The following is a 15,082-nucleotide window of genomic DNA, read 5'->3' on the forward strand; positions in this document are numbered from 1 at the left end:
TATAATGGAGGGTTTTTTGTTGTGTTTTTGTTTCTTTGCTTGTTTTTTGTTTTTGTTAGACCGATTTTGCTCGATTTAGTGGAACTAATGTGGAAACAGACTTTGTAGAAGTTCCTTCACAAATGTTTGAGAACTGGGTATGGGAAAAAGAACCTCTACAGCAAATGTCAAAACATTATAAAGATGGGAGCCTTGTTGGAGATGCTCTTCTTGAGAAACTTGCTGCCTCTAGAATGGCCAATACAGGTATCTTTTTTCTTTTACATACCAAAAGCATTCATGAAATGGTAGGAAAGACACAGGGCAATATCCTGCATAATAGAGAACAGGCATATGCCTTAGATAGCAGTCTCTTCTTCCTTCACTGTGTATCCACCTCCCCCATGACTGCTACTGAGAGGTAAGCGCACCTCTAGAGAAGAAAGGCCCATTAGATTATACCTTGGAAATGAGTGCAAAAACTGCTTAAATGCTGAGATTTACTGTAAAAAAAAATTTGATATCTTAATTGTGTTCAAACTGTGAGAAAAATACAATTTAAAAAGATGGAGCTTGAAACAGCAACTCCTTCCAACAGCCTTTCCAACCTTTTTTTAATTATTCATTTCAATTAAGAGGAAGAACAATTAATGCACTAGACTGGGAGTCTGGAGACTTTCCTGACTGCTACTATCTCTTTCTGATTATTATTATTTGTGCTGTGGTGAAACCCCACCCCCCAAAACCACTACCAGGATTATGCTTGCTGTTGAACAGACACACAGAAACACATTATCCCTGCTCTCCAACATGTGTGTATAAAAAAAAAATAAGAAGGGAAGTAGGATAGAGGACAAAGATAACAGTAATGAGAGCATATGTTTACAGAGGCTTACCTGTGTGTCTACCTTAAAAGTCCCAAATGACTTAAAATTGCTTTTTGTCAAATATCAACAACCCCCTTAAGTCCTCTTCCTAGCTATTGTCACTTGGCAATTTCCTTTGGCACAGACTTCCTGTGTGTACATGGGTAAGTCTCTGTGCTTGATTCTGTCTTTAAAATGAAAATGATATTTATTGTCCTCACTGGATTTTACAGTGCCTAACTCATTAATGTGTATAATGCATGTTGAAATCCTTGGATGGCTGATACTATAGAAACCCAGCGTATTACTATAACATTTATAAACCAAATGCCCTTATACCACTAGGTCTTTTGACTCTTCGTCAGATTGTTTTGAGCAAGGTTGACCAGTCCATTCATACCAAATCATCTGTTGACCCTGCAGATGAATATGCCAAGTACTGCATGGAGATTCTGGGAATTTCTGCAACCCCAGGTATGTAAAAGTAAAGTTTTCATGCAGGATGTCTGACTGCTTCAGATAAGCATACAGTACCTTCACAGTAGGTCTTATAGCAAATCAGGTGAATATGGTTTAGAACAGAAATCCAGTTTATGAAACTGAACTCCTTACTTTGAAATAAGACAAGAAAGGTCATTAATGTTATTACATCAAAAATATCCATTTGCAGCTAGGATATATTCCAGATTGATACATTAATGCCCTTCTAAATCTGAAGCACTATTATATGTTAAAGGGATGATTACATTTGATTTCAACATTAATAATTTGTTAATGTTTCTTTCTTCTTCAAGAGCTTGTTCATATCCATTCCATATTAAGTGTGTGCGCACCATGTGCACTGTTGCCAGAAATTTTTCCCTTAGTGGTATCTGTCGGGACAGCTCTTGCGCCCTCTGGAGCTGCACACTCATGTGCCGGTATAAGGTGCGCTGCCAACCTTGCACCCTCTGTTCCTTCTTACCGCACATGACAGTTGCTTGAATGACCCTTTTTGCTGTGGCAAGGTTTCTTCCCAGTGGTTTTTGAACTCTAACTCTTTGTACTTAGTTGTCATCTTTTAGTGTATATAGTTTTTGTAATTAGTATTAGCGTAGTTAGTGTAAATAGTTCCTGTTGTTGAAGGACTCTGGAGTCACATGTGCTAACTTTTCCTTAACACCTTCACGCCAGGCTTCAAATCTTCTGCTTCCTGTGACAAACCTATGTCCATGAGTGACTCGCCCTCCAGCTGCTTGAAATGCTTGGGGGAAACTCACATGGACAAGTATCAGATCTTTTGGGACTTCAGACCCTCCACTAAAAAGGAAAGAGACATTAGGCTGAAAACTAGCCTCATGGAAGCCACCCTCAGAGCCGTGCCGCTCTGATTCAGTTCTGAGCACTTAGACATCAGTGAGAAGTGCTCCTCTGGCACCAAGCTCTTCCTGGCACTGTTCACTATCTCCAGTGCCAAAGAAGAAGCACAAAAAGCAGCACATCAATGGAGGGCGCTTGCCAGTGCACAAGAAAGACAAGTGTGGGGAAAGCAGCACAGTGAGATCCGTGCCAGGCCATTCTTCCACTCCTGGGCCCACAATATCACCATTGATTTTTGCCTAGAGTGTTGAGTCTGGTGCAGGACCCTCCAACGACACCCGAAGCCACCGTGGCACTAGCAGTCTGTCTGTTCTGTCAACCCCGGAAGCTTTCCAAGTGGTGAGGGGGCTACTTTCTCTCCTGGTCGCCTTAACTCCATTGGGACACCTTCCAGCTCCGATGTCCAGAAGCAGGAAGGAACAAGGAGCTCCTTCCTGGCACCCTCTAGCGGCAAGTTGACCCTGATCCCAGTGTCCTAAACATTTATGGTCCGCTGCTGGTCCCTGGACCTCCAGCACCACAGGGTGGCAGAATCAGGTACTGCTCCAAGAGCAGACTCTTCCTCTTAATTCCAAGGGAAACCATACGTGCAACCTAAGGCTCACCACCGGTACCCAGCCTATTCACCACTGGACTTTGGTACCAGTCCCCATGCCAACAGCTGGCCAGCAGGTCACTGACCAATGTAGTGGCCTTACTGGAACCCCTGGGAGATTCCCCCCAGGAACTGGGGCCTCACTCCCATAGTTCCTACTCAGTGGTTTCCAAGAGTTGGGCTGCTGGCACTTGGCACTGGCCCCCAACTCTGTACTGACCCTTGTAACAATGTTCAGGAGAAAGAAAAGGAGGACTTGTGGCACCTTAGAGACTAACCAATTTATTTGAGCATAAGCTTTCGTGAGCTACAGCTCACTTCAGAGCTGTAGCTCACGAAAGCTTATGCTCAAATAAATTGGTTAGTCTCTAAGGTGCCACAAGTCCTCCTTTTCTTTTTGCGAATACAGACTAACACAGCTGTTACTCTGAAAAATGTTCAGGAGATGACTCTGGTGGATGTCATTGAGACTAAAGAAGAAGAGAGATCCCCTCCTCTGGTGCAAACCTCCTCCTCCTCTCCAGGACAATTTCAGGGCCCATCAGGACCTCCTGAAGTGGGCAGCAGTGAAGCTGGGTCTGGAAATTGAGGACCTTAAAGAGACATCATACAGCCTTATTGATATCCTGGCTGCAGCAGCTCCCTCCAAGGTGGCCTTACCCGTCAATGAGGCTGTGAAAGGACCGATTAAGGTCCTGTGGCAAACTCCTTCTTCTTTGCCCCCATCTCAAAGAGGGCAGAGAAGAAGTATTACGTGCCAGCGAGTGGGTTCAAATACTTGTACTCACACCCTCCTCTAGGGTCCCTGGTTATGTCTGGAGCAAACAAGAGGGACAGGCAGGGACAGTTGAGCGCTACCGTAAACAAAAAGACTCCAAGAAACTGGACTTTTTCAGAAAGGTTTATTTAAAGGGTAGCCTTCAACTACGTATCTCTAACCAGCAAGTTTTGCTGGAGAGATGTGATTTATAATCTGTGGTACTCCCTGGCTAAATTTAAAAACTCTGTCCCAAGATTCAAGGCAGGAGTTCACTGCCCTTTTGGAAGAGGGTAAGAATGTGGCCAGGACCTCTCTCCAGGAGACTTTGGATGCAGCCAACTCGGCAGCCAGGACAATGACCTCCGCTATCACCATGAGGTAGTTGTTCTTGGCTCCAATTCTCGGAGTTTCCTCACATGGTCCAACAATCTATCCAGGACTTCCCCTTCGAAGGCTCCTCTCTATTCTTGGAACAGACAGACACTGACCTCACAGCCGGACGGACTCAAGGGCCACCCTACAATCCTTAGGCCTTTATGCTCCATTGGTTTCCAGGAAGCACTTCAGGCCCCAGCAGCCTCCTCATTTCTTGATGCCTCCAAGACAAGAGCCCTACAAAAGAAAAGGGAGAGGTTAAGTGGTGCCAACCGCTCTCATCCACCTTAACCTCCCAGCTGGGGTCTCAGAGGTACTCTGGGGCCTTTTGAAGGTGCATCTGAGGGCATTACCACAAGTCGCTGTTTCAGATCCGTCTCCCCTTTTATTTTTGGACCGTCTGTCCCATTTCAGCCCAGCATGGTCATAGATAACATTGGACTGTTCAGTTCTAAGTACAGTGACAGTCAGCTATATCCTTCAATTTTATCCACCCCTTCCTCCCACCTCTCTTCAGGGACCCTTCTCGCAAACAACTCCTCGTCCAGGGGGTGCAATCTCTTCTACAAATGGGGTCTGTGGAGGAGGTTCCGCAAGATTAGGGAGGAAAGGGGTTTTACTCGTGATATTTCCTAATTCCAGAGGGGGCCTCCAGCCCATTCTGGACCTGTCTCGCCTCCTCAGATATCTCAAGAAACTGAGGTTCCGCATGGTCTCCTTAGCCGAGACTGGTACGCTACCCTCAACTTAAAGGACGCACACTTTCACATTTCTATCTTCCATAGCCACAGAAGATTTCTCAGGTTTGTCATGGGTCAGCGCCACTACCAATTCACCACTCTTCCCTTCGGCCTGTCAGCAGTCCCTGGTTTTCACAAAGTGTATGGCAGTAATATCAGCCTTCCTCAGATGGTGAGGCATCTAAGTCTACCCATATCTCCAACAACTGGCTGATCAAAGGCTGGTCACGAACTCAAGTTCAGAACAGCATCAGCGTGGTCCAAGCCACCTTCTGATAAACTGGGTTTACTGATAAACGAACAGAAGTAAACTCTTGTCCCGGCTCAGAGTATAAAATTTATTGGGGTGATGCTCAACTTGACCCAAGCCAGGGCCTGCCTACCAGAGGCCTGATTCCGGACCATGGCAGACCTGATATCCAATATCATGGTCCACCCAATTACGACAAGTCAGGTTTGCCTCAAGCTACTGGGGCACATGGCGGTGTGTACTTACATGGTTCAACACACAAGACTGCGCCTCAGGTCCCTCCAGATGTGGCTTGCATCAGTATATTCCCTAAGCAGACACTACTTGGACTCTGTTCTCACAGTTCCTCCCCTAGTCCTTGCCTCCCTGAAATGGTGGAAAGACCCAAGATTGTTAATGATGAGGGTTCCCTTTGTTACCCCTCAGCTGTCAGTAGCTTTAATCTCAGACGCGTCAGACCTAAGGTGGGGAACCCACCACAACAACTTCTTGCGACCAGAGGCCCTGAGTCCTGAAAAACTCTCCCTGCCCATAAATGTCAGGGAGCTCAAGGTAGTACACTTAGCTTGCCAAGTGTTCCTTCCCCAGATCTTAGATGAGGTGGTGCAAGTCCTGACAGACACTACTGCAACCATGTTCTATATCAGCAAGTAGGGAGAGGCCCGATCTTTGGCCCTATGTCAAGCGGCCATCTGTCTATGGGACTTCTCTGCAAAGCACACCATTCATCTTGAGGCATCACATCTATTGGGACCCCAGAATGTACTGGCGGATCACCTCAGCAAATCCTTTTCCACTCACCATGAGTGGTTTCTTCCCCCGGAAGTCACCAGGTTCATCTTCCAAAGGTGAGGGCCTCCAAAGGTGGACTTGTTTGCTATGAGACAGAAGAGGAAATTCCATCAGTTTTGCTCGCTGCACGGGCACAGCCTGGGCTCCCTCTCCAATGCTTTCCTGGTGCCATGGACAGATATCCTATTCTACGCCTTTCCCCCGATCCTTCTGGTTCACAATGTCCTCCTAAAAGTCAAACAAGACAAGGTGAGAGTTATTCTGATAGCCCCAGCATGGTCTGGCCGACACTGGTTTGGCACGCTCCTCTATCTGTCAATAGCTATTCCACTCTCGCTCCCACTCCATCCAGACCTAATCTCACAAGACCACGGCTGGTTGCTTCACCCGAACTTCACCTCCCTGCACCTAACTGCATGGATGCTGCATTACTGAACCCAGAGGAACAGGCTTGCTTGGAACAGGTCCGGCAAGTCTTGCTAGGTAATAGAAAGCCATCCACCAGGGCTACCTGGCCAAGTGAAAACTCTTCTCAACATGGCACCTCAGCAAGCTCCCTCTCCATCTCAATTTTCCCTTCAGTCTGTCTTGACCTACTTGCTCCACTTAAAGCAGCATGGCCTGGCCCTTGCGTCTATCAAGGTACACTTAGCAGCCATCTCTCAACCTTCCACCCACCGGTGAACGGTCAGTGTTCTCCCACAAGATGATGGTATGATTTCTCAAGGGGATGGAGAGGATCTATCCTCAGGTCTGTGAGCCAATCCCCCCATGGGACTTAAACCTGGTTCTGTGGAGACTCATGGATCCCCCCCCTTCAAGCCGCTAGCATCATACCCCCTGCTATTTCTCTCTTGTAGAGTCACCTTCTTGGTGTTGATCACCTCAGCCAGAAGGGTCTCTGAAATCAAGGCCCTTATATCAGAACTGCCGTACATAGTGTTTTTCAAAGTCAAAGTCCAACTCTGCCCCCACCCGGCCTTCCTGCCAAAGGTGGTGTCACAATTCCATAACAACCAGGCCATTTTCCTGCCAGTCTTCTTCCCAAAACCTCACAAGAGCTCTGAGGAATGGTGGCTTCACTCACTGGATGTTAGGTGTGCCCTTGCCTTCTATATGAAGAGGACTAAACCCTTCCGGAAATCCACATAACTCTTCGTAGTAACAGTAATAGCGGAAAGGATGAGAGGGCTACCTGTGTCAGCCCAAAGGATCTCATCCTGGATAACCCCCTGTATTCAGGCTTGCTATGAGCAGGCGAATGTCCCACCTTCGGCCATCTTAACTGCTCACTCCACAAGAGCCCAGGCTTCGTCAGGGCAGTGTTCCTTGCACAGGTCCCAGTCCAGGACATCTGTAGGGGTGCAACCTGATCATCAGTACATATCTTCACATCTTGCTACACCATCACAACAACAGGCCAGGGATGATGCCAGTTTCGGGAGAGCGGTGTTGCTGCCTGCATGTCCATGAACTCCGAGCCCATCTCTGAATGTACTGCTTGGGGGTCACCTACCATGGAATGGACATGAGCAAGCAATCAAAGAAAAAACAGTTACTAACCTTTCTGTAACTGTTGTCCTTTGAGATGTGTTGCTCATGTCCATTCCACAACCTACCCCTCTGTCAGAGTTAACGGTAAGAAGGAACCGAGAGGGTGCATGTCTGGCTGCGCCCCTTTTACTGGTGCATGAGCATGCAGCTCCAGAGGGCACTAGAGCCAGCCTGATGGGTACCACTAAGGGAAAAATCTCCAGCAGCAATGCTTGTGGCACGCACACACCTAACATGGAATCGGCATGAGCAACATCTCAAAGAGCAACAGTTATGGAAAAGTTAGTAACCATTTTTTAATCTGCTTTTTAAGGAACAAACATGCCGGCTACTTTTGGACATTTGGCAGGTGGATATGATGGCCAATACTATGGCTATTTGTGGAGTGAAGTTTTTTCCATGGATATTTTTTATAGCTGCTTTAAACAAGAAGGAATAATGAATCCAAAGGTAAGATGGGAACTAGCTTTTTAGTATATACCAGTAGTGAATTTTTTAAATTTCAGAATTAGCTATTGTATAAGCTCCAAAACTAGATTATAATCAGCAAATCAGTAGGTTTTAACATTTTTGGCCTTTCTTATGGTACGTATTGTGACAAAGCTCTGTCCTTGCCTCCATGGGTCCCGCGTTTCCTGGTGGATTTCACTAGCCTCAGAGGCTCACTGTGACCCTCCACATTAGAGGGTCTCTCTAGAGACAAGGGTCACAGTCTACTGAGCCATTTTCATCAAAAGCCAGCAAGGGAGGTGAGGAGAAGCTATCCTCCTTTGCACAGTCTCTGTTGTCTCCCAGTCTCAGTGATTAATCAGGGGGCAAAGGTGGAGGGAGCCCGGGCCCACCCTCTACTCTGGGCTCCAGCCCAGGGACCCTAATAGTCTCAGCTATGGGAGCTGACCTTTTAGAAACATGACATGTACAATTCCCTGGGCTACTTCCCCCACAGCAGCCCTCACTTCCTCAAGCTCCACTTCATCCTTAACTCAGGGCCTCCTTCCTTATGCCTGATATGGTGTGTACTACTCAGTCTCTGCAACAGCGCAACTTCCTCCCACAGCTCCTGACATGCACACCCACCTGACTAACTGGGAGGCTTTTAACTAGTTTCAGCCAGCCCCTGATTGGCTTCAGGTGTCCCAATCAACGTAGCATTCTCCCTGCCTTCTGGAAAGTTCTTAATTGGCCCCAGATGTCTTAATTGACCTGGAGCAGCTGCCATTTCACTTATCCTGGTACCAGGAATTTGTTTAGCCTGGAGCTAATATATCTATCTCTCACTACTTTTCTATAGCCATCTGGCCTTGCCCCATCACAGTATCAAATCCACTGCATCAATAAAAAAGTTTATAAATGCTTTAATTTTATAGTAGAAAATCTGTATTTTAAGGGCATTTGTGTTTTATAGAATTCTTGGCTATAAAGTTAAATATTTAAAACTTGTATAAGATATATGGCTCCTGTGGTTTGTTAGGAGATGATTTCCACTTTCCCCTTTATTTTACACTGCACAGTATGGGAGAGCACACTGTCTCATGGTAAAAGATTATGCATGGTCTGCTGCTATAAAAGTTGTATGACACTAGTGCCATCTTTCCATTAATAGCAACTCACCTATGGGTTTTGTTATGCAATTACCATTCAGAGAATGGAAATCTAAATCTATTTTGGGCCTCCCCTTTTGCAGCACAGTATAATTTACTATTCTGTCAGATCAGTTGAAGCATTGTGTGATTTGGTTTCTTTGTTTGGTTTTCGCAGGTTTAAAAATACGTTCCCTCAAAAGGCTTTGAATCTTAAATTATTGGTTCATTCTAGAGCTGCTGTTTTACTCCCTTGTAGGCCTTGACCTCTTCTTTTCACAGCACAAAGAAAGGATGGCTGTTCTAGTGGTTAAGGTGCTCTCCTGGGACTTGAGAGACCTGTATGTAATTTCCTGTTCTTACACAGACTTCCTCTGTGACCTTGGGCTAAATCCATAGAGGGATTATTCACAAAGTGGACAACTGCCATTTATATGCCTAAATTCAAAATTTAGATTCTCAGAATCCTTGTTCGGCTGCTGCCTAATCCTGCAGGTGCCTAAATTGCCACTGGTAAAGCCCCCTAAGTGCCTACGTTTCTGTCGCTGGGTATACACCCATCTGCTGGGTTAGGCCCAGTTGGTCCTCAAACTAATCATTCCCTGCCTCGCTCACCTGTGAAGCCTGATCTGGTAGGTGTACTTCAAGCATGCCTACTGGATTGAGCTTCACAAAAAGTGGAGGTGGTGTGGTGGTGCAAATCTCCCTTGTATAACCTTTAACCTAATAGTTAGAGCACTCACCCATGGTGTGGAAGGCCCAAGTTCAAATCCTCCCCCTCTGCTTGATGGGGGCAGGGATTTGAACCCAGGGCTTCCACTTCTCAGGTGAATCCTCTGACCACTGACCTCTGAGGTGGGTCTCGATCTCTCCTGGTGAAGCCCTTCCATTTTTTGCATATAAATAGTCAGCAGGCCAGAGACAGAGAGTGAGAATGATTCTATAGCCCAGTGGTTAGGTCACTAACATGGCATGTGTGAGATTCAAGTCCCTGTTCCACTGAACTAAAGTTATAAGGGCTTTACCACCCGCCCCCTTTTTTACAAGAAAGGGTCTCAGTGCCTAACTCCAGGAGAGGGTTTGTGGCTGTGAATGCTGAGAGGAGGGAGGCACCTGCCTCTGGCCTGGAGTTAGGTTCCTAACTCCCTTTGAGGAGTGGGGCTTAGAATTCACCCCTCTCCTTGTGGGTACCTTAATTAGCTCCCTGTTCAACATGCTGGCTTTTGTTAATCCCATTTGTAGGCACCTGATTCTCCCCATGCATTGTATAGGGATCCTGGGCACCTAACTCAGTGCTATGTATTCCACTAGACCATGGGGCACCTAATAGTTAGGTATTGCAATGCTGAATCTAAGTCCCATTTATGGATCTAGCCCCTTAGGTCTTCCCTTTTCTGTTCCGTGTGCTGTCTCTTTGCATAGGCACAATCCATTTTCTAAGTGTCTCTGAAAGATGCCTCAGAGTTTTGACTATTCAAAATTTTCCCAAACTGCTCTGTGACTTTTGTTTCTCCCGATGCATTAAAGTGTCTTGTATTCTGAGTTTTATTTAGGGGTTTTTTTCTGGACTTTTTTCTCTTTATATGAGAGGCTTAAAAATAATTTGTCTTTTCAATGATCGTACCACTACCAAATGGATATTCACTGTGCTTCAGCTACATAGGTTCTTGGTGCCTTTCTTTAGCGTGAGGCCTTCTGGAAACTCTCTTTATGAAGAAGAGGAGAAAAAGTTATTTCACTGCAGTCTGTGACCTTTTATCTTTGTTCAGCTGCTCATATAACTTTTTAAGAGGGATCTACTATGTGAGAGCTACTTGGGGAAGGCTTTTTTTTTTCCTTCCTTAAAGTAACCTCATCTCCAAATCAGATCTGTTTAACCAGTTGTCCTTTCTGGTTGCATTCTTTAGAGGCATAATAGAGTTTCCCTGATGGGACCAACAACTCTCCGTAAACAAATATCAGATACTCTAGTAAGCTAAAATCTTTTCTTATTTCAAACAAAAACAGCCACCCCAGGTACCCAATTAGGTTTCTTGCTACAGCAGCAATTTCAAATAAGACCTCAAATAATTTCAATTTCAGAAATTCATGAAGGGAAGGCAGTTACTAGCATATCACAAGACTGGGGTTTTTAGAACCTCAGCTTACCTCTTCCTGTCAGAATGAAACTGAGGTTTCACTTCCTGCATAAACAGCTATCACATTAACAACTTGAGTGTTAGAAACTGTATTTTTAATGATCACTCATACTCTTCTGAACTCTGTAGCTTTATTATTGTCAGACTCCTCAATCCCTACAGATTTTATTGAGGAATCTCTACTCTCTCAAGAACTGGGAGATGTGATTACCTATATGACATAGTAAAAGATTTGTTCCACTGATACCACAGATTTTTTTTTTTCCAAATTACTCTTTACTCTCCAAAGAACAAAGGCTCGATTCTGTATTAGACTTCCGGAGACTAACTCAAGCAGTAAAATATAAGTAACACTTCAGTATGTTCGCTCTTCAATAAGTTATCCAGACAGTGCACCTGGTAAGTCAAGGTAGCCTCAATACATTTCCTAGAGTTTTTAAAGAGAGATGTTAAAGATTCAGAGGAAAAAATTCTTCCCCTCTTTTCCCTCCATTGGAAGAGAAGGCACAAAACACAGCAGAATTGCTATGGTTCTGCTGCATGGGGGAAAGCCATGCAGGAGCTTCCAGACATATCTGGATCATATGCCTAAATCCACAATTAAGGGCAGTCATGGCTGCTCTGAGTCAAACCATGAAAGGTTTAGAAATAATTTTTTTCTCCTGCTGCCCCAACCTATCTTGGAATCCCTGTGGAAAGACCATTTACTCAAGCTTTTCTCAGGGAATGGGCTTGAAAGATGGTAAAGAAACAGCAGTATTAACCATAGTAGTCCAACTACTACAGCCAGATTTTTCAATGTGTTAGAGACCATATGGTGGGAAATGAAGCTAAGGGGTGAAACAACAGCATAGAGGTCTGTACAGTTTCCAAAAAGATGATCAAACCTTAGAATTCAACCAATAAACAGGACCTTCACTTAGTCCTTCAGCACAGCTATCAAGAAGTTGTATAGTCTTAACAGACAACCTATTAGTGATGTATTATCTATGACAAACAAGGAAGCACCTTATCCTAATTCTTCTTCAGTCAGGAAGCCAAATAGATCTAGGAACCCTGCATGAAGAGAAACATCTTCCCATTGGCATTCATATCTCAGAGTCCAAAATGCTATAGGAAGATTCTTTAACTAACTATGAATGGGAACTAGTACTGAAGAGGACTTCAGATGTTGTAACATGCCTCTTGCCTTTCTTGTTCAGGTAGTTCTGATAACTAATTATCGCTTCAGGAGTTACTGGTTAATTCTGTTAAAGGTGTCCACTTAAACAGAAGCAGTGTTGGTGCTTGGCTGTTGTTGCATCCAAACAAATATTCCTCTCACACCTAACACTTCTATGAGATGGCATAATAGGTACTATAATAGAAACAAGGTACCTGAAAACATAAAACCTGTCAGCTCAGTAGTGTGAGATATTTTCATTAAATTACTAATTCCATATGAATAAATGTAAAAGAATTTAAATGTTTTTTAAAAATAGAAAGAGAAATCGTTAATTACTATTCTAATATCATATTTCAACTGTCTGTTAAAATAACAATACTCTTAACGTTACTTGTGATGTTGTCAGTGTTCTAACAAATCCATGTGCTTTAGGCAACAGACTTTTGCGGAAAAGCCCCCTGAACTTGGATTTCGGCAGGGAATAACTCTTTGTTACCTAACACGTTTAAAATTAATATTAAGGTCTATGTGTTTGTGTTCTGATAATGATTTAGGATAATTCAGCTGCTTATTATCCCCCAATACAGCAGATAGGGATTCCTTCAGTTTGGAGCTGATAGCCAAGGATTTTGAATGTGTGTGTGGACTTTGAGTGTGGACTTAAGGTTCCCTTGGCGTGTCTGGCAGTCTTCTGAGATAACCTATCCACCCCGGATTTTGGCAAAACACTGTATGCATGGTGTCTCTTGGTGAACATCTTACAGAACATGGGCAAATGAAAGGATTGTGACTACATAAATGCTATAAGAACACATGAGAGAGGTTTTTTCTTCAGGAATTGATGGAGGCCTCTGCAGACTTGAGCCCACTCTGGCCACATAGCCCTGGTTGTCTCTAGGATACACCCCAGACTTTGGCCCTTAGTATTAAGGGAGAATGAGGAGAGAGGCAGTTCCTACCATGATCAGCAAGCTGTCTTTCCTTTATTTGTTATTGATATAGAGAATTGCACAAACATTAAATATTAACATTCTGATTTACTTTTTCTGTCAGGCTGGAATGAAATACAGAAACCTTATCCTGAAACCTGGAGGATCTTTGGATGGGATGGATATACTCCAAAATTTCTTACAGCGTAAACCAAATCAGAAAGCTTTCCTATCGAGTAAGGGACTGAATACTCAATGAAGCAACAGATCCTTTGCAATGGTACATCAGCAAGCTGGGCAACTTGAAATCTCAGTGTATTTCATGCCTTTCTTAGACAATGTATCACACAAGGGAAAACCAGTCACTTTTAGATTTTTTTTTTTTTTAATATTATTGTATAAATTTGATTCAGGCGCACAGGGCTACAAAACTTAACACATTGGACCAACACATTCTAAGATACTGTGTTGAAATTTGTATAGTGATTTTATTTGTGAATTGTTATGAAATGATACAAATTAATCTAGAAAAAATACTGACTTGTATGTCTCTTGAAAGAGACATGGTTGAATTATTCTTTGTGAATTAATTTTAAAATGAGAAAAAATACATTCCCCAAAATTAAATAATTGATTCATTTTTATTCTACAGTTTCTTTTATTGTACTGATAGCTCACTAACATCTGCTGTTTAAATTAAACTCTTTCTATGACTTGGGTTTTTCTTGCTTCCAGGCAGAAGATCCAAGATTGAGACTTGGGAGAGGTCTTTTGCTCCTGAGAGTGTTATTGGATGAGAGATTTGCATTGATGACACCTTCATCTTTTATTTTTATGTTAAACTATCATCATGTACTGTATAATTTAAGAACTTCTCTCCTAATTTTAGTTGTGTCTCCTGGGAAACAGGTGAAGAAGCTAAGATCCTTGCAGTTCTATCATCTTCTATTTTTTGTTGATATAAAGCTTTATTTATAATATTTATTTAAAGCACCATCCATCTCCTTTTCATTCTTTCATACCACCACTAGCAGTCACTAGAAAGCAATACTTGTACAATTATAATAATTTCAATTGTTCTGTGACATCTTTCATGCTATGTAGAAAAAAACAATTTATGTCTCCAGTAAATTTTAATAGATGGTTAAAATAAATCCAAGAATGTTATACACGTGCCCTGAATCTTATTAGTAATTCTTTCCAAGGTGGCAACCCGGAGATGTTCCAAGAAAAGTCACATAATTTAATTATTTTACATGTTGATGGAGAGCATGACTGTAAAGCCATGCAGTGGATTGCATTGCAGTTTCCTCCAATAGAAAATAACTACTTATGCAATTACCCAAATAAAACCATAGGTGCAAGGCACTTGTTCTTGAAATATATAGAGACGTCATCCTTAATTTCCAAACTGGGCAGTTCTGAGGCATTACCACACTACCAGGAAACTTCTTGTTAGTAACTTACATTTTCACACATTTGAACATTTCTTTACCAGAACTGGAGAATAATGAAGCAGAAAAATTTATATGAAGTTCCCCATTTGGGATTTAGCTGTTCGTGAATTTTAAAACTTGAGATGAGACATGCTACTGAATCCCAGCAGCTATGGATACGAAGAGACAGACAAATGTACCCCAAAAAGGAAAGCCTTATTACATTTAAGCAACCCATATTGAGATCTGAATACAGAGTTACTAAGGAATTTGAATGGTGGTGTTTAGGAAGCATCGATAACCATAGAAATAGTATTTGTCAAACATAGAGTGTTTGCTTATAACAGATCAAAAGATATTAGTTCCCCCTTGCCACAGAAATAAATCCAAATTATTTCACTTTGTCCAGGAACAAATTCACTATTTTAAAATATTGAGCATACTACAGAGATTCATTGATCAACCAAGATTTGAAAGCTGTGACTACCAACGTATTGGTTTTAATGTGCCCTTTGGGATTTAAGAATAATGCCATCACATATATGCTGATCAGGAGAATATCAC

At 43.1% G+C, this 15,082-nt stretch overlaps 1 protein-coding gene across 3 annotated transcripts in view; it reads left to right on the forward strand.

Annotated features, from left to right (window-relative positions):
- NLN (neurolysin) overlaps positions 1–14,340 on the forward strand; it is a 67,884-nt gene extending 53,544 nt beyond the window's left edge. Inside the window, exons 10-14 of one of the 3 annotated variants that reach the window (XM_077816299.1) lie at positions 60–246; positions 1,191–1,319; positions 7,584–7,720; positions 13,207–13,362; positions 13,818–14,340. In XM_077816299.1, coding sequence (XP_077672425.1) covers positions 60–246; positions 1,191–1,319; positions 7,584–7,720; positions 13,207–13,341 — 588 coding nt within the window. In that variant the 3' untranslated portion in view covers positions 13,342–13,362; positions 13,818–14,340. Of the gene's footprint in view, positions 1–59; positions 247–1,190; positions 1,320–7,583; positions 7,721–13,206 lie in introns of all 3 variants that reach the window. The other 2 variants (XM_077816296.1, XM_077816297.1) reach the window with 2 other exon arrangements.
- The last annotated feature ends 742 nt before the right edge of the window (positions 14,341–15,082 follow it).

This window comes from Eretmochelys imbricata, chromosome 5 (genome assembly GCF_965152235.1).
Source record: "Eretmochelys imbricata isolate rEreImb1 chromosome 5, rEreImb1.hap1, whole genome shotgun sequence".
NCBI classification, from domain to species: domain Eukaryota; kingdom Metazoa; phylum Chordata; order Testudines; family Cheloniidae; genus Eretmochelys; species Eretmochelys imbricata.